At 45.4% G+C, this 26,971-nt stretch overlaps 1 protein-coding gene across 1 annotated transcript; it reads right to left on the bottom strand.

Moving 5' to 3' along the window:
* Positions 1-211: 211 nt before the first annotated feature.
* On the bottom strand, positions 212-26,087 carry LOC138352154 (mucin-5B-like). Its single transcript, XM_069304416.1, has 5 exons — positions 26,042-26,087; positions 25,486-25,766; positions 23,738-23,903; positions 20,924-21,093; positions 212-4,807 (listed from the first exon to the last, which is right to left on the bottom strand). The coding sequence occupies exons 1-5, from the start codon at positions 26,085-26,087 to the stop codon at positions 212-214; spliced, it is 5,259 nt and encodes a 1,752-aa protein (XP_069160517.1).
* Between the last annotated feature and the right edge of the window lie 884 nt (positions 26,088-26,971).

The raw sequence follows: 26,971 nt of genomic DNA, 5'->3' as shown, positions 1-26,971 counted from the left end.
CTGAGCGGACAGAACACTGGACTCGTGATCCTGTGGTCCCGAGTTAGATCCCGGGTGCCGGCGAAAAACAATGGGCAGAGTTTCTTTCACCCTGATGCCCCTGTTACCTAGCAGTAAATAGGTACCTGGGAGATAGTCAGCTGTCACGGGCTGCTTTCTGGGGGTGGAGGGCTGGTCGAGGACCGGGCCGCGGGGACACTAAGCCCCGTAATCATTTCACGATAACCTCAAGATAGATACATAAAAAAAAGTTTTGAAAATCATTTAAGATTTGTAGACTACTTGTGGGCGGGGATGAAGGTCTTAACGCCACACCAGAGGTTAAGGTATGAGTGTCTATGGTGCGTGCAGATGACTGGTGAAGAGTATGGGGCGGGGATGAAGGTCTTAACGCCACACCAGAGGTTAAGGTATGAGTGTCTATGGTGCGTGCAGATGACTGGTGAAGAGTATGGGGCGGGGATGAAGGTCTTAACGCCACACCAGAGGTTAAGGTATGAGTGTCTATGGTGCGTGCAGATGACTGGTGAAGAGTATGGGGCGGGGATGAAGGTCTTAACGCCACACCAGAGGTTAAGGTATGAGTGTCTATGGTGCGTGCAGATGACTGGTGAAGAGTATGGGGCGGGGATGAAGGTCTTAACGCCCCACCAGAGGTTAAGGTATGAGTGTCTATGGTGCGTGCAGATGACTGGTGAAGAGTATGGGGCGGGGATGAAGGTCTTAACGCCACACCAGAGGTTAAGGTATGAGTGTCTATGGTGCGTGCAGATGACTGGTGAAGAGTATGGGGCGGGGATGAACGTCTTAACGCCACACCAGAGGTTAAGGTATGAGTGTCTATGGTGCGTGCAGATGACTGGTGAAGAGTATGGGGCGGGGATGAAGGTCTTAACGCCACACCAAAGGTTAAGGTATGAGTGTTTATGGTGCGTGCAGATGACTGGTGAAGAGTATGGGGCGGGGATGAACGTCTTAACGCCACACCAGAGGTTAAGGTATGAGTGTTTATGGTGCGTGCAGATGACTGGTGAAGAGTATGGGGCGGGGATGAAGGTCTTAACGCCACACCAGAGGTTAAGGTATGAGTGTCTATGGTGCGTGCAGATGACTGGTGAAGAGTATGGGGCGGGGATGAAGGTCTTAACGCCCCACCAGAGGTTAAGGTATGAGTGTCTATGGTGCGTGCAGATGACTGGTGAAGAGTATGGGGCGGGGATGAAGGTCTTAACGCCCCACCAGAGGTTAAGGTATGAGTGTCTATGGTGCGTGCAGATGACTGGTGAAGAGTATGGGGCGGGGATGAAGGTCTTAACGCCACACCAGAGGTTAAGGTGTGAGTGTCTATGGTGCGTGCAGATGACTGGTGAAGAGTATGGGGCGGGGATGAAGGTCTTAACGCCCCACCAGAGGTTAAGGTATGAGTGTCTATGGTGCGTGCAGATGACTGGTGAAGAGTATGGGGCGGGGCTGAAGGTCTTAACGCCACACCAGAGGTTAAGGTATGAGTGTCTATGGTGCGTGCAGATGACTGGTGAAGAGTATGGGGCGGGGCTGAAGGTCTTAACGCCACACCAGAGGTTAAGGTGTGAGTGTCTATGGTGCGTGCAGATGACTGGTGAAGAGTATGGGGCGGGGATGAAGGTCTTAACGCCACACCAGAGGTTAAGGTGTGAGTGTCTATGGTGCGTGCAGATGACTGGTGAAGAGTATGGGGCGGGGATGAAGGTCTTAACGCCACACCAGAGGTTAAGGTATGAGTGTCTATGGTGCGTGCAGATGACTGGTGAAGAGTATGGGGCGGGGATGAAGGTCTTAACGCCACACCAGAGGTTAAGGTATGAGTGTCTATGGTGCGTGCAGATGACTGGTGAAGAGTATGGGGCGGGGATGAAGGTCTTAACGCCACACCAGAGGTTAAGGTGTGAGTGTCTATGGTGCGTGCAGATGACTGGTGAAGAGTATGGGGCGGGGATGAAGGTCTTAACGCCACACCAGAGGTTAAGGTGTGAGTGTCTATGGTGCGTGCAGATGACTGGTGAAGAGTATGGGGCGGGGATGAAGGTCTTAACGCCACACCAGAGGTTAAGGTATGAGTGTCTATGGTGCGTGCAGATGACTGGTGAAGAGTATGGGGCGGGGATGAACGTCTTAACGCCACACCAGAGGTTAAGGTATGAGTGTTTATGGTGCGTGCAGATGACTGGTGAAGAGTATGGGGCGGGGATGAAGGTCTTAACGCCACACCAGAGGTTAAGGTATGAGTGTCTATGGTGCGTGCAGATGACTGGTGAAGAGTATGGGGCGGGGATGAAGGTCTTAACGCCACACCAGAGGTTAAGGTATGAGTGTCTATGGTGCGTGCAGATGACTGGTGAAGAGTATGGGGCGGGGATGAAGGTCTTAACGCCACACCAGAGGTTAAGGTATGAGTGTCTATGGTGCGTGCAGATGACTGGTGAAGAGTATGGGGCGGGGATGAAGGTCTTAACGCCACACCAGAGGTTAAGGTATGAGTGTCTATGGTGCGTGCAGATGACTGGTGAAGAGTATGGGGCGGGGATGAAGGTCTTAACGCCACACCAGAGGTTAAGGTGTGAGTGTCTATGGTGCGTGCAGATGACTGGTGAAGAGTATGGGGCGGGGATGAAGGTCTTAACGCCACACCAGAGGTTAAGGTGTAAGTGTCTATGGTGCGTGCAGATGACTGGTGAAGAGTATGGGGCGGGGATGAAGGTCTTAACGCCACACCAGAGGTTAAGGTGTGAGTGTCTATGGTGCGTGCAGATGACTGGTGAAGAGTATGGGGCGGGGATGAAGGTCTTAACGCCACACCAGAGGTTAAGGTATGAGTGTCTATGGTGCGTGCAGATGACTGGTGAAGAGTATGGGGCGGGGATGAAGGTCTTAACGCCACACCAGAGGTTAAGGTATGAGTGTCTATGGTGCGTGCAGATGACTGGTGAAGAGTATGGGGCGGGGATGAAGGTCTTAACGCCACACCAGAGGTTAAGGTATGAGTGTCTATGGTGCGTGCAGATGACTGGTGAAGAGTATGGGGCGGGGATGAAGGTCTTAACGCCACACCAGAGGTTAAGGTATGAGTGTCTATGGTGCGTGCAGATGACTGGTGAAGAGTATGGGGCGGGGATGAACGTCTTAACGCCACACCAGAGGTTAAGGTATGAGTGTCTATGGTGCGTGCAGATGACTGGTGAAGAGTATGGGGCGGGGATGAACGTCTTAACGCCACACCAGAGGTTAAGGTATGAGTGTCTATGGTGCGTGCAGATGACTGGTGAAGAGTATGGGGCGGGGATGAACGTCTTAACGCCACACCAGAGGTTAAGGTATGAGTGTCTATGGTGCGTGCAGATGACTGGTGAAGAGTATGGGGCGGGGATGAACGTCTTAACGCCACACCAGAGGTTAAGGTATGAGTGTCTATGGTGCGTGCAGATGACTGGTGAAGAGTATGGGGCGGGGATGAAGGTCTTAACGCCACACCAGAGGTTAAGGTATGAGTGTCTATGGTGCGTGCAGATGACTGGTGAAGAGTATGGGGCGGGGATGAACGTCTTAACGCCACACCAGAGGTTAAGGTATGAGTGTCTATGGTGCGTGCAGATGACTGGTGAAGAGTATGGGGCGGGGATGAAGGTCTTAACGCCACACCAGAGGTTAAGGTATGAGTGTCTATGGTGCGTGCAGATGACTGGTGAAGAGTATGGGGCGGGGATGAACGTCTTAACGCCACACCAGAGGTTAAGGTATGAGTGTCTATGGTGCGTGCAGATGACTGGTGAAGAGTATGGGGCGGGGATGAAGGTCTTAACGCCACACCAGAGGTTAAGGTATGAGTGTTTATGGTGCGTGCAGATGACTGGTGAAGAGTATGGGGCGGGGATGAAGGTCTTAACGCCACACCAGAGGTTAAGGTATGAGTGTCTATGGTGCGTGCAGATGACTGGTGAAGAGTATGGGGCGGGGATGAAGGTCTTAACGCCACACCAAAGGTTAAGGTATGAGTGTCTATGGTGCGTGCAGATGACTGGTGAAGAGTATGGGGCGGGGATGAAGGTCTTAACGCCACACCAGAGGTTAAGGTATGAGTGTTTATGGTGCGTGCAGATGACTGGTGAAGAGTATGGGGCGGGGATGAAGGTCTTAACGCCACACCAGAGGTTAAGGTATGAGTGTCTATGGTGCGTGCAGATGACTGGTGAAGAGTATGGGGCGGGGATGAAGGTCTTAACGCCACACCAAAGGTTAAGGTATGAGTGTCTATGGTGCGTGCAGATGACTGGTGAAGAGTATGGGGCGGGGATGAACGTCTTAACGCCACACCAGAGGTTAAGGTATGAGTGTCTATGGTGCGTGCAGATGACTGGTGAAGAGTATGGGGCGGGGATGAAGGTCTTAACGCCACACCAGAGGTTAAGGTATGAGTGTCTATGGTGCGTGCAGATGACTGGTGAAGAGTATGGGGCGGGGATGAACGTCTTAACGCCACACCAGAGGTTAAGGTATGAGTGTCTATGGTGCGTGCAGATGACTGGTGAAGAGTATGGGGCGGGGATGAAGGTCTTAACGCCACACCAAAGGTTAAGGTATGAGTGTCTATGGTGCGTGCAGATGACTGGTGAAGAGTATGGGGCGGGGATGAAGGTCTTAACGCCACACCAAAGGTTAAGGTATGAGTGTCTATGGTGCGTGCAGATGACTGGTGAAGAGTATGGGGCGGGGATGAAGGTCTTAACGCCACACCGGAGGTTAAGGTATGAGTGTCTATGGTGCGTGCAGATGACTGGTGAAGAGTATGCCATCCAAGAAGTGCACGGGCATGAATAACCCATAATACAAATACATGAGTAATTATGCCCGTAATAAGTACTCATGTATTTAATAGCCTTTAATACAAATACATAAGTTATACAAATACATGAGTACATGGAGACTCTGCGGGCAGTGTTAAGGAGGTGACCTGACAGCACAGGTCATGGAGGCTGCCGCCAGTCACAAATTTAATAGGATATTTCATTGAATATTTCAAAATCGGTAGATATAATTGCATCAAGTATTTAACAGTTAGGACGTTATATCTCGCTTCTCGCAGACACATTTAGGTAAGCACTCACACGCACATGGACACGCGGACACGCACATGGACACGCGGACACGCACATGGACACGCGGACACGCACAAACACGGGCCAACATTCGTGTTTCCTTTACAAGCATTGATAATAGAACCTTTTGGGCTGCATACACATAACTGGTGCTAGAACAGAACCCTGAGATACTCCAGTGGTAACACTTCCCCACTCTGACCCATTACCTCTGATTACTGCTCTTATTTCTCTGTCTGTTAGAAAAATGTTCATCCATGTCAGAAGTCTCCCGGTCAGTCCCCCACCATGTTTCAGTTTCCAGAACTGCCACTTATGCAAGACTCTACCGAGAGCCCTTTAATAATTAGGTCCAGGTAAATGCAATCAACCCAACCATCTCTTTCCTGTAAAATCTCAGTGACTACAGTTGAAACTAAAGTAGATTTGTTACTGAGTATATTACTGAGGAAATCCATAGGAGCCGTGATGAGAATTCGAACCTATGCGCTGGCTATTCCCAGATGCACGCTCTAGACCAGTATGCCACGACATGGTCAAAGAATGGCACCTCGAGGGTGCAGTAGTACACCAGGTTGCAATTCTTTTGACCATGTCATGGCGGAGTCGGCTAGGGCGTGCATCTGGGAATACCCATCACATAGGTTCGAAACCTCATCACGGCTCCAGTGGATTTTCTCATTGATACATCACGATAATGTGATTTCTCTGTGTACAGGGGGAGGGAAAAGCGCCAAGTCATTGCGACTATTTAGCACTTGGAAGGGGTCAGGATAAGGATTTGGGATGAGATGGGGGGAAGGAATGGTGTCCAACCACTTGGAGGGTCGGGGGATTGTACGCCGACCTGCGCCGAGCAAGACCGTCGCTCTACTCATCAGCCCAAGTGGTTGGACTATTCCTGATCGTAAACCATACAGACTGCCTGATGCTGTCAAGATGCTACGGAAGATACGAAACTTAGACAATTATCACGCCCTTCAAGAAGTCCTGGACAAAATCAGTGTATGGAGCAACACTTGGCAAGTGGAATTTAATGTGAATACATACACATTAAGGAATGTGGAATAAGAGAAAACATGCCAAACACAGCCTACATATTATGTGAAAAATCGTTAAAGAATTCTGATAAAGAAACAGATCTTGGGAGGGGGGGGGGGGTGGTTCTGGACAAAAAAAAACTGTCACCCAAATATCACATATAGAGGATTGTTCGAGGAAACAACAAGGGTTCATAACCGTGTTGACCAGGGTTATGTAGACGCTGTGATTCGTCTACATAATGTAGACTGTGATGTTTTTGTGATCTTACTTCTTATCACTCTTTCAAAGATTTATTTGACGTGTGATGCTAATTAGTGCTATCGGTCTATATATGTTTTTAACCTCTACTTTATTCCCTTCTTGATGGAGTGGTGCTATTTCTGCTGTTTTAGTATATCAGGAATAACACCAGTATCTAAGATCCGGCTCCAAAATATGTTTAGTGCCTGCGATAGTTTTTTGTGCTACAGTTCTTGATGAACATGGAGTTCCAGGAATCAGGTCCTGGTGCAGAGTGCATAGGCATACTGTCTATGTCTTGCAGATGATAAGTCACAATAACGTGGCTGAAATATGTTGACCAGACCACACACTAGAAAGTAAGTAAGTAATTATCAAAAGAAGGTACCAAACCGGGAAGGCTATGTAGCACCATCAAATGCGCAAAATAATCAGAGGGCGCTAAATATCACCAAGGATGCCAATACGAGAACAAAAACGCATAAGGCGAACGATATCAAAAGTATCCGAGTCACCAAGAATTCTATTGAGGGACAGGTGACCGCTAGGGGCGGTCAGAAAGCAAGACACACGCTCGTCCTGGAAGTCAGGACATTCAAGAAGGACATGCACGACCGTAAGAGGGACAATGCAACTAGGACAATAAGGAGCAAGGCGGCGCTCCATCAAGTGACCATGGGTTAAGCGAGTATGGCCAATACGCAACCTCGCCAGAGCTGTTTCCCACCGCCGGATACGGTGGAAGGAGGACGGCCACGAGGAAACACAACATTTAAGAGTACATAGCTTGTTACCAGTAACAGACAACCAAGAAGCCTGCCAACGGGTAAGGACTGAGGAATGGATAACCGGGTAAAAGTTGGAATACGGAATGCCTTTACGAGAGATGGGACAAGAGCGGACAGCTTCCTTGGCGGCAGCATCCGCACGCTCATTTAAAGACACACCAATATGGCTGGGAACCCAACAAAACTCAACCGACTTAAATTTACTGTGAACAAGAAACAGCCAATGCTGGACTTCGACAACTACTGGATGAACCGGATTAAAGGACCCGAGAGCCATGAGGGCACTACGAGAGTCAACAACAACTACAAAGGAAGACTGACAACGAGAAAGCAGGAGACGAAGAGCATAGAGAATAGCATAAAGTTCCGCTGTAAAGATGCTAGTCTCCGGAGGTAAGCGACACATATAAGTGCGATCAGGAAAAACAATAGAGTAGCCAACACCGTCCGCTGACTTAGACTCATCGGTGAAGACAGAAACGGAGCAGGAGTGAGAAGAAAAGTGCTCAAGGAAAAGGCGTTTTAGAACCGTAGGAGGGGTAAAAGCTTTAGTGATATGGGTCAAGGAAGTACAAAACTGCGGAAGAGGGACTCTCCATGGGGGCAAAGAAGGAACGACACGAGGAGAAACATTAGAAATACGAACGGAAAGAGAATCCTGGAGGCGAGATAACCGGACAGAAAGAGGGAGGTGGTGAAGAGGAACAGGAACCGCAGGAGGGGTAAAAGTTAAAGCACGACAGAGACGAGAGGAAGGATGTTGTAAGGACAGCGCAAGATAGCTAAGACAGTAGCGATCACGGTGGCCCTGGAGAGACAGGAAGCCAGTGTCAACATACAAGCTAAGGACGGGAGTCGAACGAAAGGCACCAGAACTGAGGCGCAATCCAGTATGGTGCAAAGCATCAAGACGGCGAAGAGTAGAAGGAGAAGCAGACGAGTAAGCAGGGCAACCATAATCGAGCTTAGACAGAGCAAGAGAGGAATGTAAAGCAAGGAGAGTGCGCCTATCTGCCCCCCAAGAAGTATGGGACAAGACCCGAAGGATGGTAAGGGCCTTAAAGCACTCAACACGGAGGTAAGAGATATGGGGAAACCAAGACAAACGAGTGTCAAGGAATAACCCCAAAAGCTTCGCGGAATCTTTGTATTCAAGGGGATGACCATAAAGTGACAAAGAGGGACGAAGAACAACCCGTTTCCGCGTAAAAGTCATGGCACAAGTCTTAGAAGTAGAGAACTTGAAGCCATGATCGGTGGCCCAAGACGACACGGCATCAATTGCAAGTTGAAGCCGGCGTTGAAGGAGAGGCGAATCATCACCCGGACAGCAAAGGGTAAGATCATCGACATAGAGAGCGGAGAAGACACCAGAAGGAAGAGAGGAAAGAAGACCATTGAGGGCAACCAGAAAAAGAGTAGTGCTCAGAACACTACCCTGGGGCACACCTTCGTATTGCCGAAAAGAGGCAGAGCAGAGAGAGCGGTACCAAGGCGCACCCGAAAGGAACGACGGGAGAGGAAGCTGCGGAGAAAGAGAGGGAGATGACCACGAAGGCCAAAAGAATGAAGTTGAGATAGAATATGATATCGCCAAGTGGTGTCGTAAGCCTTTTCCGGGTCAAAAAGGACGGCAACAACGAAGGTCTTCGCAGCAAAAGCAGTACGAGTATAGACCTCCAAGTTCACCAGGACATCTGTCGTACTGCAGCACTTGCGGAAACCAAATTGAGAAGGGAAGAGGAGGTGATGGTGTTCCAGGAACCACATCAGACGAACGTTAACCATACGTTCAAAGAGTTTGCAGACAACTTGTGAGAGCAATAGGGCGAAAGTTCTTAGGGAAAGTACCCAGAGACCCCGGCTTGCGAACAGGGAGGACAACGGTATCGAGCCAGTCCTCAGGGACTGACGACGACTCCCAGATCCGATTATACAGACTCAGTAAATACTGAGACGTGCACGGAGGGAGATGGCGAAGCATCTCATAATGAATACCATCGGGGCCCGCCGCCGTAGAACTGCAGAGGGCCAGAGCAGAACGAAGTTCAGAGAGAGAGAAGGGATCATTATAGGGAAGTTGAAGACGAGTGCAGAAATCTAAAGGACGAGACTCAAGGACAGGTTTACGAAGAACAAAAGATTGGGGAAGATGAAGACCAGAGCTAACAGAAGAAAAGTGGGAACCCAGTACGGAAGCGACCTGCAACGTGTCCGCCACAAGAGTATCATGGAGGTGAAGGACCGGTGAAACATCAGGAACGAACTTACCCGCTATCTTGCAGATACGCTTCCAGATCTGGGCCAGAGGAGTTTCGGACGTAATTGTTGAGACATAAGATGCCCAACATTCACGTTTAGCCGTACGGATGGCCCTACGGGCCACCGCACTCGCTTTCCGAAAGAAAAGAAAAGAATCGGTCGTCTGCCTACGGCGGTGCCTCTTCCAGGCTGCACGCTTACAGCGGACAGCCCGAGCACAGTCCGCATTCCACCAGGGAATGCACTTCCGTGGACCCCGAGAGGAAGAGCGAGGGATAGAGCGGAGGGCAGCGTTGAAGACAGTGTCATGAAAAAGGAGGAGAGCGCGAGAGAGGCAGAAGGGAGAGGTCAGAGAGAGTAGCACTGAGGGTAAATAGGGTCCAGTCCGCCTTAGCAAACTGCCACCTAGGGAAAGAGAGGGAAGGGCGAAAAGAGAAAAAGGAAACAAGGATGGGGAAATGATCACTTCCATGGAGGTCATCAAGAACCTGCCACGTGAAATCCAAGTAAAGAGAAGAAGAGCAGAGAGAAAGATCAAGACAAGAAAGGGTGCGAGTCCGAGAGTCCAAATGAGTGGACTCACCAGAATTCAGAAAAGACAGAAGAAGAGAGGAGAAACGGCTCAAGAAGGCGACCCCGGGTATTCGTCAGAACGTCACCCCAAAGAGAATGACGACAATTGAAGTCATCCAGGAGCACAGGCTCCGGCAAGGAGTCTAGGAGGTGTTTCAAATCAGGAAGAGAAAGCGGGACACTCAGGGGAAGATAAATGGAACAAACTGTGTACCATTTCCCCACAAAGGTACGAGCAGCAGAACAATGGAGAGGCGAAGGAAAAAGTAAAGGAACAAAGGGAACATCAGCACGAATCAAAAGAGCAGAAGAATTAGAAGTCCCAGCAATGGCTACGGGGGGGGGGGGGGGGAGAGAAAGAAGGAATAGCCACGAAAACGACCAGGACGAGCACCAAGCATCGGCTCCTGGAGACAGACACAAAGGGGCGAAAACCGCGAAATCAGAAGTTAGAGTTCGAGGAAATTGGCGTAATAACCTCGAACGTTCCATTGAAGAATGGACAACGATGAGAAGAGAAAGGACAAAAACAGAGAACAAGGAAGAAACAAAGGCGAAAGAGCAACGGAGCACGTTAAAGAATATCAGGGTCGGGATCAGGATCAGCAAAGTCAGGGTTAGGGGGCATGGGTAAACTGAGCAAAGATGGAGGGAAGGAAACGGGAGAACAGATCAGAGGTGGGCGGGCGGGGTCCGGAGGAGGAGGAGGAGGAGGAGGAGGAAGAGGAGGAGACAACGGAGAGGAGCAGTCAAGGACAGCAGCAGGAAGAGGGGGGGTAGAAAGAGGGGAGCGTACCTCTGCAAGGGCAGCAACCGAGAGGGAAGCGGGGGCTAAAGAAACCTCCATAGCAGGAACAGGGGGCGCAACCACCGAAATGGGAGGGGAAGGAGCGAGAGAGGCAGAAGTAGGGGCCGAGGAAGAAAGTGAAACCTTCTTACCCACCGGGGAGGAGGAAGGAGAGGAGCCAGGTTTACGCTTCTGACTTAAAGAGACAGGTGTCCCAGCAACCACGTACTGGGCAATGGATTCTAGCGTCTCAACAGGAGAAGCTGAACGAGAGCACACATGACGGCCGTTTGGAGAGCGATGGACATCAGCCCGCACCGACAGGCGGCGGGGAGAGTCAAGAGACGGAGGGGAAGGATGGGAAGGAGGAATGGAGGGAGACGAGAAAGAAGACACAGGAGACACGACAGACCGGGTAGAAAGAAGGGGAACCCCAGACAGAGGACCAGGAGGTGGATCCTTTGGGAGAGAACCCAAAGGAACAGAGAAGGGGGGCAGTGGGCGTATCAGGGTCCAAGGCCTGGAAACGTTTGTGAGTCTGAGGAAAGCGGGAAGGACGAGGAGAGGAAGAGCACAACACGTGAGCATAAGAGATATTAGCATAAGGCGGGAGCCGGCGAACCTGGCGTCTCGCCTCAGGAAAAGATAAACGCTCCCGGTGCTTCAAGTTGAGGACGGCTGCCTCAAGCTTGTAATGGACACACGCACGGGAGAAGGTAGGATGGGTCTCACCGCAGTTGAGGCAACGAGCCTGGGGAGAAGTGCACTTCGACTTAGAGTGACCTTCGCCACCACACAAAGGACAGAGAGAGACAGTCCCGGAGCAGCAGAGGGCACCATGCCCAAACCTCCAGCACTTGTTACAGAGCCGAGGAGAAGGAATGTACTCCTGGACAGAGCACCTGGCACCAGCAAGAATGACAGAGGGTGGAAGGGTCCTACCATCAAAGGTAATCTTCACAACCCGGAGGGGTTGACGGCGACTACCACGAGGGGGACGAGTAAACGTGTCCACCTGGAGAATAGAATGGCCCTGGGCATCAAGGATATGTCGAATATCGTCGTGGCAGTCGCGCAGGTCCCGAACACCGGTCGCAACATGGGGCGGGAGCAGAATAGTGCCAACACTGGCATTCAACTGAGCGTTCTTCGAGACCCGAACAGGGGTCTCGCCAAGGCAGGATAAGGCAGCCAAGCGAGAAGCAGCATCCTGAGAAGGAGCAGCAACGACACGTGTACCGAGACGAGTGGGGTTGAAAGTAATGGAGGCATCCACGCAATCAACGAGGTGTCGATGGAGGGAGAAATCGTCAGGAGGTGCAGAATCAAGAGGGAGGAGATCAAAATATTTGGCCCACGAAGCAGGACCAAACAAGGCTTGATAGATAGCAGAACTGGAAGGAATTGAGCGAGAGCGGCCGTAACGAGGACAGCGGTGAAAACCCCCAGAGAGAGAGGGGTTAAAAGGCGCAGTAGTTACAACTAGAGAAGGAGCCGCGCCAGGGGATGAGGTAGTCACCACTGGGGGCTTGGGGCTCGACCCAACCACAGAGGAGGGAGGGGAGCCAGGGGAAGGAGTCAGAGAGGCCAAAGGACGAACAAGGTCGGGGCCCAATGCAGCGGAGGCTACAGAGCCCGGTCTTCCAACACAGACTGACTCGGGGGCTTGGTCGCCCACCCCACGAGCCTGAGAAGGTAAATCAGAAACAGCCGAAACAGGGGTCATCATCATTACGAAAAGAAAAATTCATTCATGAATGTGCCCCCACACCCACCATGGAGCCACAATTAGAGGCAGGACACCCAACAAGAAGCTATCGCCAATCTTGCCGGGGCCTCCTAGGGGTGCGTCGTGAGTGTACGCCCCACAAACGCCACCTTAAGAAACCGACAGTCCGTCGAGATCGGGTTCAGTGACGAAAGGGGGATTGACAATAAAAGGTTCCCCTCGCTCTCGACGTTGGGTACTACAGTTCTACGGGTGCAAGAGTATGCCTCCTCAAGCACCCGGGCGTCAAAATAGAAGAAGTCCAAGGGAAGAACCAGAACAAGCAAAAGGTCGGCAGGAAACGGCAAGCAGATAGGAGAAGAGGGGGGAGAAAAACGAAACAGAAGGAAAAGGAAAAGGTGCCCAGCAGAATTGGAGAGGACGGCAGCAGGAGCACAAGGCTAGAAAAGGACAGAGGACTGTCCCAAGGAGCATCACACTCCGGCAGCCGCCCACTAAGCCCCCACACGGCAGCAACGAGCTGAGCGGGGAGGGGCACACACTAGAAAATGAAGGGACGACGACGTTATGGTCCGTCCTGGACCATTCTCAAGTCGATTGTCATCGTCGTCCACGCCCAACGACGAAACGTTGTCGTCCCTTCATTTTCTAGTGTGTGGTCTGTCTATGTCTTCTTCAGAATCAAGTGGAGTTAGGGTGACATGTAATATATGATTTGATGTTTGTATCACATTCGTCAAAAATTCGTTTGGGTTATCAATCTTCAGTTTGTTTAATGGGTCACTGAAAACGGAATCGTACTGTTGCTTCTGTATTTTGCCCGTTTCTTTTTGTCATCTGTACAAGTTCCATCTCCCTCTTGCAGGGGCTCAATACTGGATGTAGTTTTTGTTCTTTTATTTGTTTTTTTTTTGCATAGGAGTTAGTTTAGTTCATATATTATGCACCCATACCCATCTTGTGGACGGTACTAGAAAGTGTTACAGAGGCACATAATGGGCCCAGGGACTTAACCCCACAATTCATATAGCTAAGAAAATTTCAATCATGATGAACTAGTTACAAAATTCAATGCACATCGTCACATCAACATCGGGCTCGAGCCCAACCACAAGTACAGTTATTAATTTAAGCAACTGACATACGTGAAGAACTAGTGTCATAATTGATATGTTTGTCCTGCACACCGCCCCCATCCAGTGGGCAGCGGTGGATAGGTTACAGTCACTTAATTACTACCTACAGTTAGCACCCTGGGAATATTTGGCCAAGACTTCTGGCAGCATATAATTTTTAAAGAAATATTTACACATCTCTGGAACATTTGTTATAGTTGTCTCTGAATTCACTTATCTTTTTGCACTCCATCACATAGTGACGGAGGGTGTGCGAATAATTTTGTTGACACAGTTTACATATGGTCAGGTCTACATCAGCAGATAATGAGAATTCCCAGAGATACTTGTAACCGAGTCTAAGCCGAGCAGTAGTAACATCTAGAAGTCTGCTGATTTTTTGGATGATCCATAAATGTGTGGCTCCTCTTGCATGATAGTATGATGATAGATGGAATTACTGGTGTCAATTTCACTTTGCCTCAGATGTACAAAATTTTGTTGAAGTTCTTGGTGTACTGATAAGACTTGGTCTTGGTGTACTTGGTCTCAGCGCCTGACAGCTGAAAGGACAGTGTTTCGGATTCGTAGTCCTGAGGTTCCGGGTTCGATCCCCGGTGGAGGCGGAGACAAATGGGGCAAAATGTTTCTTTCACCCTGATGCCCCTGTTACCTAACAGTAAATAGGTACTTGGAAGTTAGACAGCTGCTACGGGCTGTTTCCTGGGTTGGGGGTAACAAAAAAGAATCGAGGATCGGGTCGCCGGGAAGCTAAGCCCCGAAATCATCTCAAGATAACCTCAAGAAGATAACTATTGCTCTCAGAATGCTTATTGACAATCCAAGGTTATACTCAATTTCTCCTTTAAAGGCAGATTCTTTGGCTAATTCATCAGCTCTATCATGCATTTGTAGGCCAACATGAGATGGAGTCCACATAAAATGAACTCTGTTACCATCATGGGAGCCGGTCGGCCGAGCGGACAGCACGCTGGACTTGTGATCCTGTGGTCCCGGGTTCGATCCCGGGCGCCGGCGAGAAACAATGGGCAGAGTTTCTTTCACCCTATGCCCCTGTTACCTAGCTTTAAAATAGGTACCTGGGTGTTAGTCAGCTGTTACGGGCTGCTTCTTGGGGGTGGAGGCCTGGTCGAGGACCGGGCCGCGGGGACACTAAAAAGCCCCGAAATCATCTCAAGATAAGATCATTAATAATTTTGTTGTATTTGTGTCAAGTTTCAGACACGAGCATGTTACAGATATGTCGTAAGGAGTTTAAAGCAATTAAGGATGATAAAGAGTCACTTACAATAAGTGTATCAATTGTGGACACATTTATACATTTCAGTGCAAGAAGCAAGGTAAATAGTTCAGTCTGAATGGTAGAGGCCCAGTTGTTTAGACGGACTCCCCACTCAAAATATAAACCATCGCCCATTGTCAGGACAACTGCACTTCCAGCTGCACCCGTGGGGCGCTGTAGGGAACCATCTGTGTATATGATTTGAGAGAGAGAATGCTCTGTGGACAGAGCATCAATATGGCTTAAGGGGTTGAGCTTTGCCTCAAGACGAAGCTTGGGCTGATCTCTAATTTGCATCTTGTTGGGTGGAAAGGGAGGGATTAAAATTGGAAAGGGTGTAATCTCCCACGGTGCTGGAAAGTGCCGCTGTTCTCTTCCTTGGTACAAATGATAAATCTGATACATTCTGAGTTCAGTTCTAGGTCTAGTTATCTATTTGGAACAATGTTGACTTTCAATAAAGAAAATCTGGAGGGCTTTTGTGCAGGGGTTAGGATGAGTTAGCCTAAGCATTTTTATATAAATTTGACAGTTAATTCAAATAACACAATCAACGACGCTCGGAATATTAAGTTCTGTTTTCTAGTTAAGTATCTTTGTGGTACGAGGGCACCCAAGGATTATTTTCAAGGCTTCCTTCTTCAATTTTTCAAGCCCTCCAAGCTTTCTTTCAGGCATCAAGGCAAGCAGAGGTGCAGCATAATCCACTAAAGATATGATGTATGCAAGGTACACCATTTTGACAATTCTGACATTGGCACCATAGCCTGAGTGATAACCTGCAAGTCTTGAGAGCTCTGAGCCTCTCTTTATACTGACGATAGTCTGTGTACAACAAGACCATACAGTGGCACCTCAAGGCCTATGTATTTGAATCTGTTAACATAGTCTAGCTGGGAGCCTTCATGCAGTTGCATCTTGCGAACAGCTCCTCCCTGCCTGGGTGGGCGCCGATTTAGTATCTTTGTTTTTTCTGCTGAGACTATTAAATCTAGATCCTGATTTGAGTCTAATACAGAGTTAAGAGTGTTCTGCGTGTTAGCATACCCAATGTTGTGTATCATTATATCATCTGCATAGCTAATGATGGTCACGTTGAGTTTGCTCGGTACAGAGTTTAATAGCGTGTTTATTAAGATATTAAATAAGGTAGAAGTGAGGACACCTCCCTGTGGGTCGAACTTCGAAGTCTCTTGTTACACTACTATGCCCTTAAAAAAATACAGATGACTTCCTGTTGGATAAGTAACCTCTGATCCAACAAAGAAGCCGACTACCAATATTCATTCTTGCAAGCTCACTCAAGATAACATGTCGGTTTGCAATATCAAAGACAGACTTGATATCTAGGAAGGTGGAATATGACTTTTCAGTGTGCAGGGTAAGAAAGGTGGTGATGCAATGATGCACACTCCTTCCATGCATAAAGCCATATATCTGGGGGGATAGCATGGTTCTTATTCTATGGAGGAGACAGTTTAGGACCATTCTCTCGAATGTTTTGCAAATGCAGCTAGTAAGGGAAATTGGGCAGAACGCATTATCTTGAGTTGTCTCGGGAATTGGAATGATTATACTCTTGGTCCATGAGATAGGAAGTTCTCTAGTAATATGGCTCATATTATGCAGCTCAAGAAGGGGATTTCCTGGTACAAAGAGAGCAAACGCAACATGTCATAAGTGATACCATCCTCAGAAGAAAAAGTATTTCAGATTTCTCTCTATTTCGCTGATGGCCCTTTGCTCTCTCTGCTGCTTCTGGATTTTATAAGATTGCAGTAGCTTTAGTTCAATCGTTTCTATTTCTCTACGTAGCCTTCTTTGACGCTCTTTTGACAAGTAGGGGCGTTCAAGTTGTACTGAGATTCGTTCTCTTCGTCAATAGAGAGAACGTCTTTCTCGTTCCAGCCTGCATCTCTTTCTCTATTTTCTTAGAGGTTTGAGGCTTGAGCATATTTCGAGTGCCACTGAGTTTATCGTCTCGAGACACTGCTTTAGGTTTGTATTTTTCCCTCAGGGCGAAAGAGTGTGTGTGTGTGTTGAGGGGAACGTCGGCTGAACTATTTCCTACCTACACAGCCTCTGTGTGTGTTGCCACCTGTAGTGTTTCTTGGCGTCATCCTGCAGAACTCTGCCGCCTCACACAGGCATGCTTCTTGACCTCCTTGGCTGTTTTGGGTCCTGTGTGTGGGGGAAATTTACTCCAGTATATAATATTATATAATAATAAATAAATTATTTATTCAAAATAAATATTAGAGAAGTTGACCGTAAAACTTCTAAAGATTATTTGGAATGTTACCCAACCACTTGGGGCTGGACGGTAGAGCGACGGTCTCGCTTCATGCAGGTTGGCGTTCAATCCCCGACCATCCAAGTGGTTGGGCACCATTCCTCCCCTCCCCCTGTCCCATCCCAAATCCTTATCCTGACTCCTTCCCAGTGCTATATAGTCATAATAGCTTGGCTCTTTCTCCTCATACTTCTCTTACCTTACCTTACACATCTTTTTGGGGGGGGGGGTAAAATCAATAATGCTGAGACTACCTATAACATAACTATAACAATTATTTCATCAATAAATCAGTAATAAATTCCAATCAGGGGGTTAGTACACTAACTACTATGTTATTAACGACATTAATATCTGAGCTGTCTAATTGTGAACGTAGAATACGTCAGACAGCTCTCAGTAACCCGTCTAATCCTGTTTGTCCGCGTTGTCTCGGCAGACACGTGATTCACCAGAATAGGATACGCTTCTCTCGTAGATAACTCCATGCTGCAAAATTAATATTAAGTCATTTCTACCTAATTGTCTGTGTTTACACAAATACACATTGAAAGCAGATTTGTCTGAATATAGAAAACACACTGGTGTTTTTTTTCCTTCACTCAGCGTAATGGTATGGGCACCCAAACAAATAGGATATTATGGCCACAACAAGGTAATTATGGGATACTTAGCCGACCGATCGCGGTGTCCTCAATAAGGATGAAGCTGGTAGCACAGTCTGAGGTCCGATAATGCTCGGATGATCTATATAATAGACGATGTTGATAACCAGCTCAGGGGCACTGATCAAACATGGCTTCTCCTCTAGCCAAGTCTCTTCCAACTGCTCCGCGCGCCACCTAGCGCCAGATGGTGTAAACTTGATATATAATTCACAATATTTTATTTTTATTTCCTATTTGATGGAACATTGCCGACGTTATTTTATGGCATAATAACGTACTCTAGGTAACAACAGACGATTTTCCATTGAGTATATCATTGAACCTAAGTTACATTAGATAAATTACAAAGGTGATATCCAGTTCATGACTTGTTTATTAGATCAGTTGATCGTAGCTGTGGAAACTTTACCGATAAACAGTGATATAATTTACTAAATTGAATTAAAGCAATTGCCAATCTGTATTCCTTAATAAATTCAACGAGGTTAGACTGGGTTTAATTCGATTAATATATATATACATAGGTTATTCTCATAGAAGCTGGATAGCTGATGCAATACTGGTATCAATATTAGTGAGAATTTGACTGTACTATGCTACGGGTTAGTAGAGTTAGTTAATATAATTTCCTAGCACAATAAATTCATATTATCATACTAGGGTTTAGTATGTGAGTGTTGGAAATTTCCAACATAACTCCGGAGGCGCGAAAACACGGGTTGCAGTTCATGTTTTTGTACTGACGTACCTGATGCTCTTCCCCAAAGAGATAAATTCATTACATATTAGTAAGTACGTTAGTATGTCCGTGACAGATATCCCGTATCTGTGGAACAGGTATGAAACTAAGTCTGTGATCATGTGAACATCAGTTAAAGATTTTTAAATATTAATTATGATGTTAGCCAAGATCAAGGAGTCTCTCAGTTCTACAGCAAGATCAATGGCTAGGGTCGTAATGACTTGTAATGGTTACGTTACTTAGGCACTGAATATTCCTGCAGACTAATGAAATCATCTTAACCTCAGATGACTATTCTGCATTTATGCAGAATTAAAGTACTGTTTAAGTTTGAGTTTACATTGCTGCGCTGCAATCCTTGATGGACGAGTGCTAGTATTTGTAGAATTATTTTCTTCTGAAACCTTAGGTAAGTTCCTACTTGGAGAACATTCCTGTTCGGTTAATTCCAGAGGAACTAATTTCTCTAAAGTTTTTAGGGTGATCGTGCCTCGACACTGGACCCTAACTATTCTTAGTACTCCTTGGTGATCTGGATGTACAGCAACAGTTTATCCTATAGGCCACTCTGATCTTGGTCTGGCACTGTCCACTAAAACAAGATCACCTGGTTTTAAACTGATATTATTATAGAGGCTTGCAGCTCCATGATGGAATTCTCTAAGAGCAGTTAGATACTCACGAGTCCACACTTCATGCCACCTGCCTATCACCCTGGAAAGATGTTGATAACTTTCCACCAAGTCGTTCCTTCCGCCATATGATGGGTTTTCCGGATCCTCATCTTCTAGAGATATTAGAGGACTATTAAGACTACTATTTATCAGATGAGAGGGACTCAGTGGCTCTCTTTGTGAGAAATCATCTGAGAGATAGGTTAGTGGTCTGTTGCTGACTCGTGCTTCTTTTTAAGTGACAATGGTTTGAGCTCGGTAAGGCTAATTTTATGATGATGTAGGGATTTTCTTAAGCATCGTTTTACAGTGCCTACCACTCGTTCATAGAATCCCCTTTGCCACGGTGCTCTGGGAGGTATAAATTTCGAGTGGCACTGTCTTTGTTTTAATACTGCTCATACCTCTGGATGATTCCATATCTCCCTTAGGGAAGCTTCTCCTGCCACAAAATTGGATCCATTATCCGAAATCATCTACTTGGGGCAGGATCGATGTGCTGCAAACCTTCGAAAGGCTTGTAAGAAGGCTTCTGCACTCATGTCAGAAGTTTTTTCTAAATGTACACCTCTTGTATTGGCGCACGTAAAAAGACATATATTGGCTTTCACTGGAATTTTGTCCAGAGTGCCTGTTAAAATAAGGGTTTCTGTGTAATCTACCCCAGTGGTCTCAAAGAGACGGAGGAGTGCAACTCGTTTTCTAGGTAATGGTGGAGGTCGTGGTTAAAGACACCCCATGAGCGTCATACCTCTGGCAGGTCACACAATATTTGATTATTGATTTAACAGTTTGACGACCCTGGGGAAGCCAAAACTTCTGCCTAAAATCAGTGAGAGTGTCTAACACTCCCCCCATGTAAAGTGCCGTATTCATGACATTGTAATACTATTAATTTACTAATGATGTGGTGATGAGGAAGAAGGATAGGATGCTTTATTTCAAAATCGACTTCTGGATGTTATAAACGTCCTCCACATTGCAAAATGTCATTATTGTCTGAGTCATACCAAATGCCTAAAGATCTTACCAATTTATCAGGGAGATTCTCATAATTTCTCCCATAGGTTTCCATCTGTGCTTGTTTGACCCAATATTTGATTGGACTAGGGAATTGGTATTTGATTCCTATCTTGTTAAGAAATCTAAACACTACCTGAGTAACTCCTAGTAATTTACCTAAACTAGAATAATGATTAGGATCAATAGCCAAAGATCGAGGGGGTTCTGGGGCCTCAGTGGGGGTAGTGATATTGGTCATTATGACTTGGGGCTTTTGTTTAGGCCACTGACCAACCACTGAGGTCCTTTAAACCACATCTCGGTTTTGATTTATTGCCTTAGTGTCAATCCTCGGGAGAGATAGTCAGCTGGGTTTGTTTGTAGGAACATGTCTCAATTTAAATTCAGCTGACAAATCTCTAATCTCCCTAACTCGGTTACTGACATATGGAGTTTTGTTGTGAATGTTTTTTACCCATTGAAAGATTGCCTCATTTTCTCACCACACTACTATCTCAGAGAAGTGAATATTGTTTAGTGTCGTGGTCAGGTAATGAGCCAATCGGACACCTACCAACAAAGCCGTTAATTCCATTTGTGGAAATGACCTCTTCTTTAGTGGGGCCACTCTGGCTTTAGAAGTAGGTAATATTGATTGCTCTGTGTTCACTAAGTAGGCTACTGTGCCATATGCCTTGCCTGAGGCGTTGCAAAACACTTGCAAATTTGTGGGTTGTTTTAGTCCTATGGCGTTACGAGGAAATTTAAGGGTACTGAGAATATTTAAATCCGCTGTCATCTGCTGCAATTTGTCTTGCAAATCACTAGGCAACAGATCAACCCAACCCATTTTTGTTTGCCAGCACTCCTGCATGAGGAGTTTGCCCTTAATCAAAATGGGGCTAAAAACTCTTTAACTGCGCAACACGCCTGCAGGCCCACGTCTGGGGTGCGCTATGTGCCTCTTGGTATTTGTATTTTTCACGTTCCATTTAAAACTCCCGCGGCTACATGGGGTTCACGTCAGCTTCCTCAGTGCTCTTGTAAACAGACGCCATCTTTAAAAAAATTGTGGTCCACATTCCCGGGTGTGAGAGCCCTCAGTAGTGAGGGAGCAACCAAGGCCTGCGCATGCAGCATGAGCTCACAGCACTGCTGTTCTGCTTGTGACCACAGCATCGCCTAATAATGTCAAAATATATATATAACTTGTATTATTTAGCCATGATAGTATAGACGAGCCTGAGTGTGATAATGACTGTGTACAATGTTCAAATATTAGTGATTCAATGCTGTTCACGATGTTCACAGTGCTAGCCACAGCACCACAGCATTATTTCGTCCATCTAGGAATCTTCAAACGACTTCTTAGGTTCCTTTACAAAATAAACGTGTGGTCAATTATGTATTTACAGGATATAGTGACCAGTATTGTGATAACAGCAGGATTGTGGTGATAATAAGCACTGTGCATAGTATTGTGGGAGGAGTAATTATGGTGAGGGAGCGAGGGAGAGAATCGAGGTAGCTTCACAGTATGGCAGCCACTCTTCTTTTACTAATCATACTAGCTTAGTGATTCGCTATGGTGAACACATATGTACATGAATATATACAATGTGTGTATATGCCCATGTACATATGTGCGTAGTATTGTGGTGAAGGAGAGAGGGAGAGAATCGAGGTAGCCTCACCGTGTGGCAGCCACTCTTGTTTTGCTTATCATACTAGCTCAGTGGTTCTCTATGGTGAACACATTTGTACATGGGTATATACAATGTGTGTATATAGTGTAGTAACAGCAACAGGAGTATGTTGGGAGGAACTATTTTGGTGAGGGAGGTGACGTAATCGTAGCGTCGTCTACTGGCTGCTGTGTGATTTCTCATGCAGTGTATGGTGGCCACTGTAAAGACACAATACCGACTTACTTGCATAGTTCTGGTGAATAAAACATGTAGATAGGTATACATAACATGTGTAAATAGTGTAATACAAACAATAAGAGTATGGTGAGAGGAGCAATGTTGGCGAGTAAGATGTTGGAGGAGTGAGGGAGAGACTGGATGTTGGAGGAGTGAGGGTGTGGCAGCTGACACTCGCGGAGTTCTGAGTGTGTTCATGGTGAATGTATATAGTGTGTAAATAGACTGTATATGTATACATAAGTCACTAGGCAATCGCGCATGTATACATAAATTAGCATAATACAATGAAAATATGTGTACACATGTGTCATGCACGTAACACAGTGTCTTCAGACAGTACGGATGTTCTACTGCCATATTATAGTGTACGTGTTCATTATACATAGGATTGGCACGTAAAAGCATATAAAATGTATTTGGAACTGTGCGCAGAAAATGAACAAAAATATATTCGCGGCAACTCGCTCATCCTGCCCTGAGCGCCCTACCAGCCCCGGGGGTGTATACCACAGGGCGACCAGGGAATGATGACGTCACGCATAAACTTACGGACCCTATAGCAGCTAAAGTACTTACAATTTCGACCTTCTGTTACTATACCCTTACTCAGGGAAGGGGTTTTGACACTTTAAAAACAGAAATGAATTTTTCCATAATTGTATTGCCTGTGCACTGGGGGGGGGGGGGGGTCATATTTGGAGGCCGCACAGTTAAGGGGTTAAACCTAAAGGGTGAAATGGTTTACTGAGAAAGGATAATAACTTCCTTATAGCATAGTTAAATGAGAATTAATAGTTTCCACTGATTTAATATTTAGCTCATCAGAAGAAGTATTCCATTCCATACCAGACTTTCAAAATATGGGGTACTTGGTACCCTGGAAATTCATTTTCTATTATCTGATTTAATTGTTCATCATTGGAAGCCCATGACTGTTGAGGCATATTAACTCCCAGTAATTCACAATTAGCATCATGATGTATTTTAGTTCATTTTGATTTATCACTTGTAGTTCCCTGGAAATTGTCTACATATAAATTATTTCTAATTTCGGTCTTGTGAGAACTGTCAGATTTCTTCAAATGCGTATCCAATGTTGCTTGAAGCAGAAACTGAGAAGAGGTAGCCCCAAATAAGTTTGATGCAAATCTATAAGTTACTATTTCACTATGGGGATCATTAGGATCCTTTACCCAGAGGAACATTGTGAAATTTTAGACTTATATCGGACTTACCTTACTTATATCGGCCGTATAGGCATAAGTTCCAAGGCGAAACCGTAACAATATATCATTCAGTCTTTGTCTCAGACTTTGGCCAGTTTGTAGACAATTGTTTAGAGAGACACTATTTGCTTTCACCTTGGCACTACAGTTGAATACAATTCTGATGGGTGTAGTAATTGAATCTTTCAACATGGTGTGGTGAAGCAAATAATGACCCTCTTTAGTTATCATTACCAACAACTTCAATAAACTTGTTGTCAAGTTGTTGTATCAAGTTATGAAGCAGTTGTAATTTGTCAGGTTGCTTATTCAAACGAGCTACCTGGGATTTTAGCTGACTTAATGCCTTGAAGTGATTTACTGGTAATTGTGGATGATTTAATTTCCATGGCAATTTAACCTAGTATTGATTATTTTGGTAAATAACTGAGTTAAGATATTCCTGATAAGTCCAAGTGTCATCTGGACTTGGTTACTCTGGGACGATGCCTAAAGTATCTAGATCCCATAATTTATGTACAGAGGGATCAGAGGTATCTTCAGCCAAGTCTCTGAACTTGAGTGGTGCACTTTTCCAAGCCTAGTTACACAACTATAATTGAGTTACTTTGTTTACTGATGTGGAATTTTTTTGAGGTAGCACCGATCCAGTAAGCAATTTGCCTCTGGCTGATAACAACAGATATATTTCCTGTGGCTTGGTGCATCCAGTGATAAATTTATAGTAATAATCTGCCCCTACCAATATACTAACATCGGTGAGGTGGTCAGATTTTATTTTATGATCAGCCAACTTAACTCCTTTACCTTTGAGAAGTTTGGCTGCGTTCCCTAGACCATAAACATACAGGTCAGTTGGGATTATATATACAATAGTAGCCTGTACTGGCCTGGCATAGCCTTCTAGGCGTACTAAAGCTCTCACGATCTTATAATCGCAAGGTCCGGTGTTTGTTAAAAATCCAGAAATGTTTAACTTTACTTGATGCAAGGGTTTGAGCTTTAATTGACCAGCTAATTGTTGGGCAGTGAATGTTTTCTGGGACACTTGGTCAAAAAGACCGTGTGGTGATCCTAGATTTCTTATTAGTTAACCGTAGTTGAGCTGCAGGTAACGTTGTAGTATTATCTGATTTAGTAGCAAGTACATTAATCTCTTGATGTAACTTACAGTATTGTACAGTGGTGGATGTACTCAGTTCCACTTGAGGTTTTGATGACCTCGTTCGTGTTTCTCCACACAGTGTTGAGTGATGTTGGTCTTTATGGCACTTGTTGCACACATGCAAGACAACCGTACAAGTGCTATGATCATGTGATCCCGTGCATCTTGTACATCGATGTAACTCTTTGAGACGTTTAATTCTTGCAATGCGATCTGGGTAGGTACTACATTTAAATGTTATAAGCTCTCCTTGGCAGAACAAACAACTCCTTTCTTCTGCAGTAGTAGTAGTAGTAGTCTTAGGAAGCACATTAACTCCTGGTTCAGAAGGATTTACTGTATAGTACCTACATTGCTACCTTTCCCTCTTGATATGGGGGTAGTTGATTTAGATTTATGTTTGGGGAAAATTTTGCGGGTACTAATTTATCAGTAATAGGCTGCTTAGGTTCAGATTTTATTTTATCATGAGCCTTCATCCTGTTAAAAGTGATTCTCAGTCTCTCGAAATTCTGGTCAAGGGAAAGGATCTGTCTTGTAATGGGAGCAGATTTCTGCTAAGATGTTTCAAGAAAGTTTCCTTTGTAGGAGTAGTTTTAATGACCATTCTGAAGCTGATACATTTACCTTTGCACCAAATGCTTTCACAAGGGATTCTACTTCCAACCTAAAGTCTTGAAGAGAGTCTGGTCGATTATTAGGTTGTTGTTAAAGATTTGCTACTTGGAACAAAGTTCCAAGTAGCAAGGGCTATGGTGAGCCCGTAGATTACTAGGTAGATTTATATCCACTAATTGGTAAAAAAAAGATTAGCTACACTTAATTCCTTGTTGCAGTAATTAACTTCCAACAGTTGTATAGCTATATCATAGTTATTGTCTTCAATGGACAAATCAGCTATAACCTTCTTAGCTTCCCCTTTGAGGAGACTTTGAAGGTAAGAAAATTTAGTTAAATTATTTATGGAGGTTTTAGAATGTATATGAACATTAAATGAAGTCCAAAAGGTAACCCAATTTTCTTCATCCAGTCCAGCAAAGGTGGGCAAGTCTAAAGAAGGTAAACGTGCCTCTGCTTGAGCTGTACTGTGTTGAGATACTGTTATGTTAGGTGTTACTTTATGTGTTTTAATACATTAAGTAGAAGATTGAACTTATCTTGAGTATCATCTTAATACTGAGATGTTTCTGCTATGATCTGGTCTATTTCATCAGGATCAGTGTCACTATTGTTCACAAACTGACATATGCTCAATCATAGGCTTAACTTGTTCAAATTTGTGATCGGCTACTCTAGAGATATTTCTATTGATTAGTCAACTGGTGAGGCTTTAGATACGTTCTCTGACTTATTGAGCAATCTCGTGAGATTACCTTTAAGGCTTATCAGGGATCTCTTCAATTTTTCTGGAGTAGCCATGGTGGCTTTAATTTCAAGCCTTGTAGGGCTTGTACAGCTATTACTTATATAACTAGGATACTTGTTCGTTTGGTTGATGTAAGTATTGTTATAATAGCCTAATATGTAATTTTCTTGGTTAAGCGATGTTATCTTACCTCATGTAGAAGTTAGTTTCCTACCTAAACATGAGATATATAAGATTTGAGTGGTACTTTGGTATCACTACGGTAGCACCTAGAGCTAGTCCATCTATTTCACCTTCGGTTGGTATAGTGACACCTAGTAACACTCAAAGATGAACACAATAAAATATATAATAAGATATAAGTACACAATTCGTGAAAAAGAGTGAATCCCACCCTGCTTAGGGCCTACAAAATATTAAATGTTGCTTAACTAGTACTGTCTGATACAGTACTAGTCTGATAATAATTCTACCTAACAAAATTAGCTAATAATAGGTTAGGCTAGAGTTGTACATGATTCAGTACAATTCCAGTCTAAGAAATCCTACCCTATGTGGGTTGGCATATGAAACAATAATAATAATGTGCAAATTGTTATAGTAGTGTATTGAAATTGAAATAAGTTTATTGAGGTAAAATACACACAAAGGGATGAGGTAGCTCAAGCTATTCTCACCCTGTTCAGTACAACGTGTTAGTACATACATAGACACACATCACAAACAATAAACATATTACCAAACATTCTGAGAGATAAACATATACATTTCCTCCTTCACAAGTAGTATGGTATCAGACGTACACACAAATACATTTATGACCTAGTTATACTGTATAGACAATTTGCAAGAGACATGCAGATAATTCAACAAAATATTACAGTCTTGGTGCAAAATTCTTATATCTCTCAAGAATATCATCAACCTTTCCTTTGTG

This window comes from Procambarus clarkii, chromosome 52, assembly GCF_040958095.1.
Source record: "Procambarus clarkii isolate CNS0578487 chromosome 52, FALCON_Pclarkii_2.0, whole genome shotgun sequence".
Lineage (NCBI taxonomy): Eukaryota > Metazoa > Arthropoda > Malacostraca > Decapoda > Cambaridae > Procambarus > Procambarus clarkii.
The sequence above is the reverse complement of the archived record's forward strand: the minus strand, read 5'-3'. Positions and strand labels throughout refer to the sequence as shown.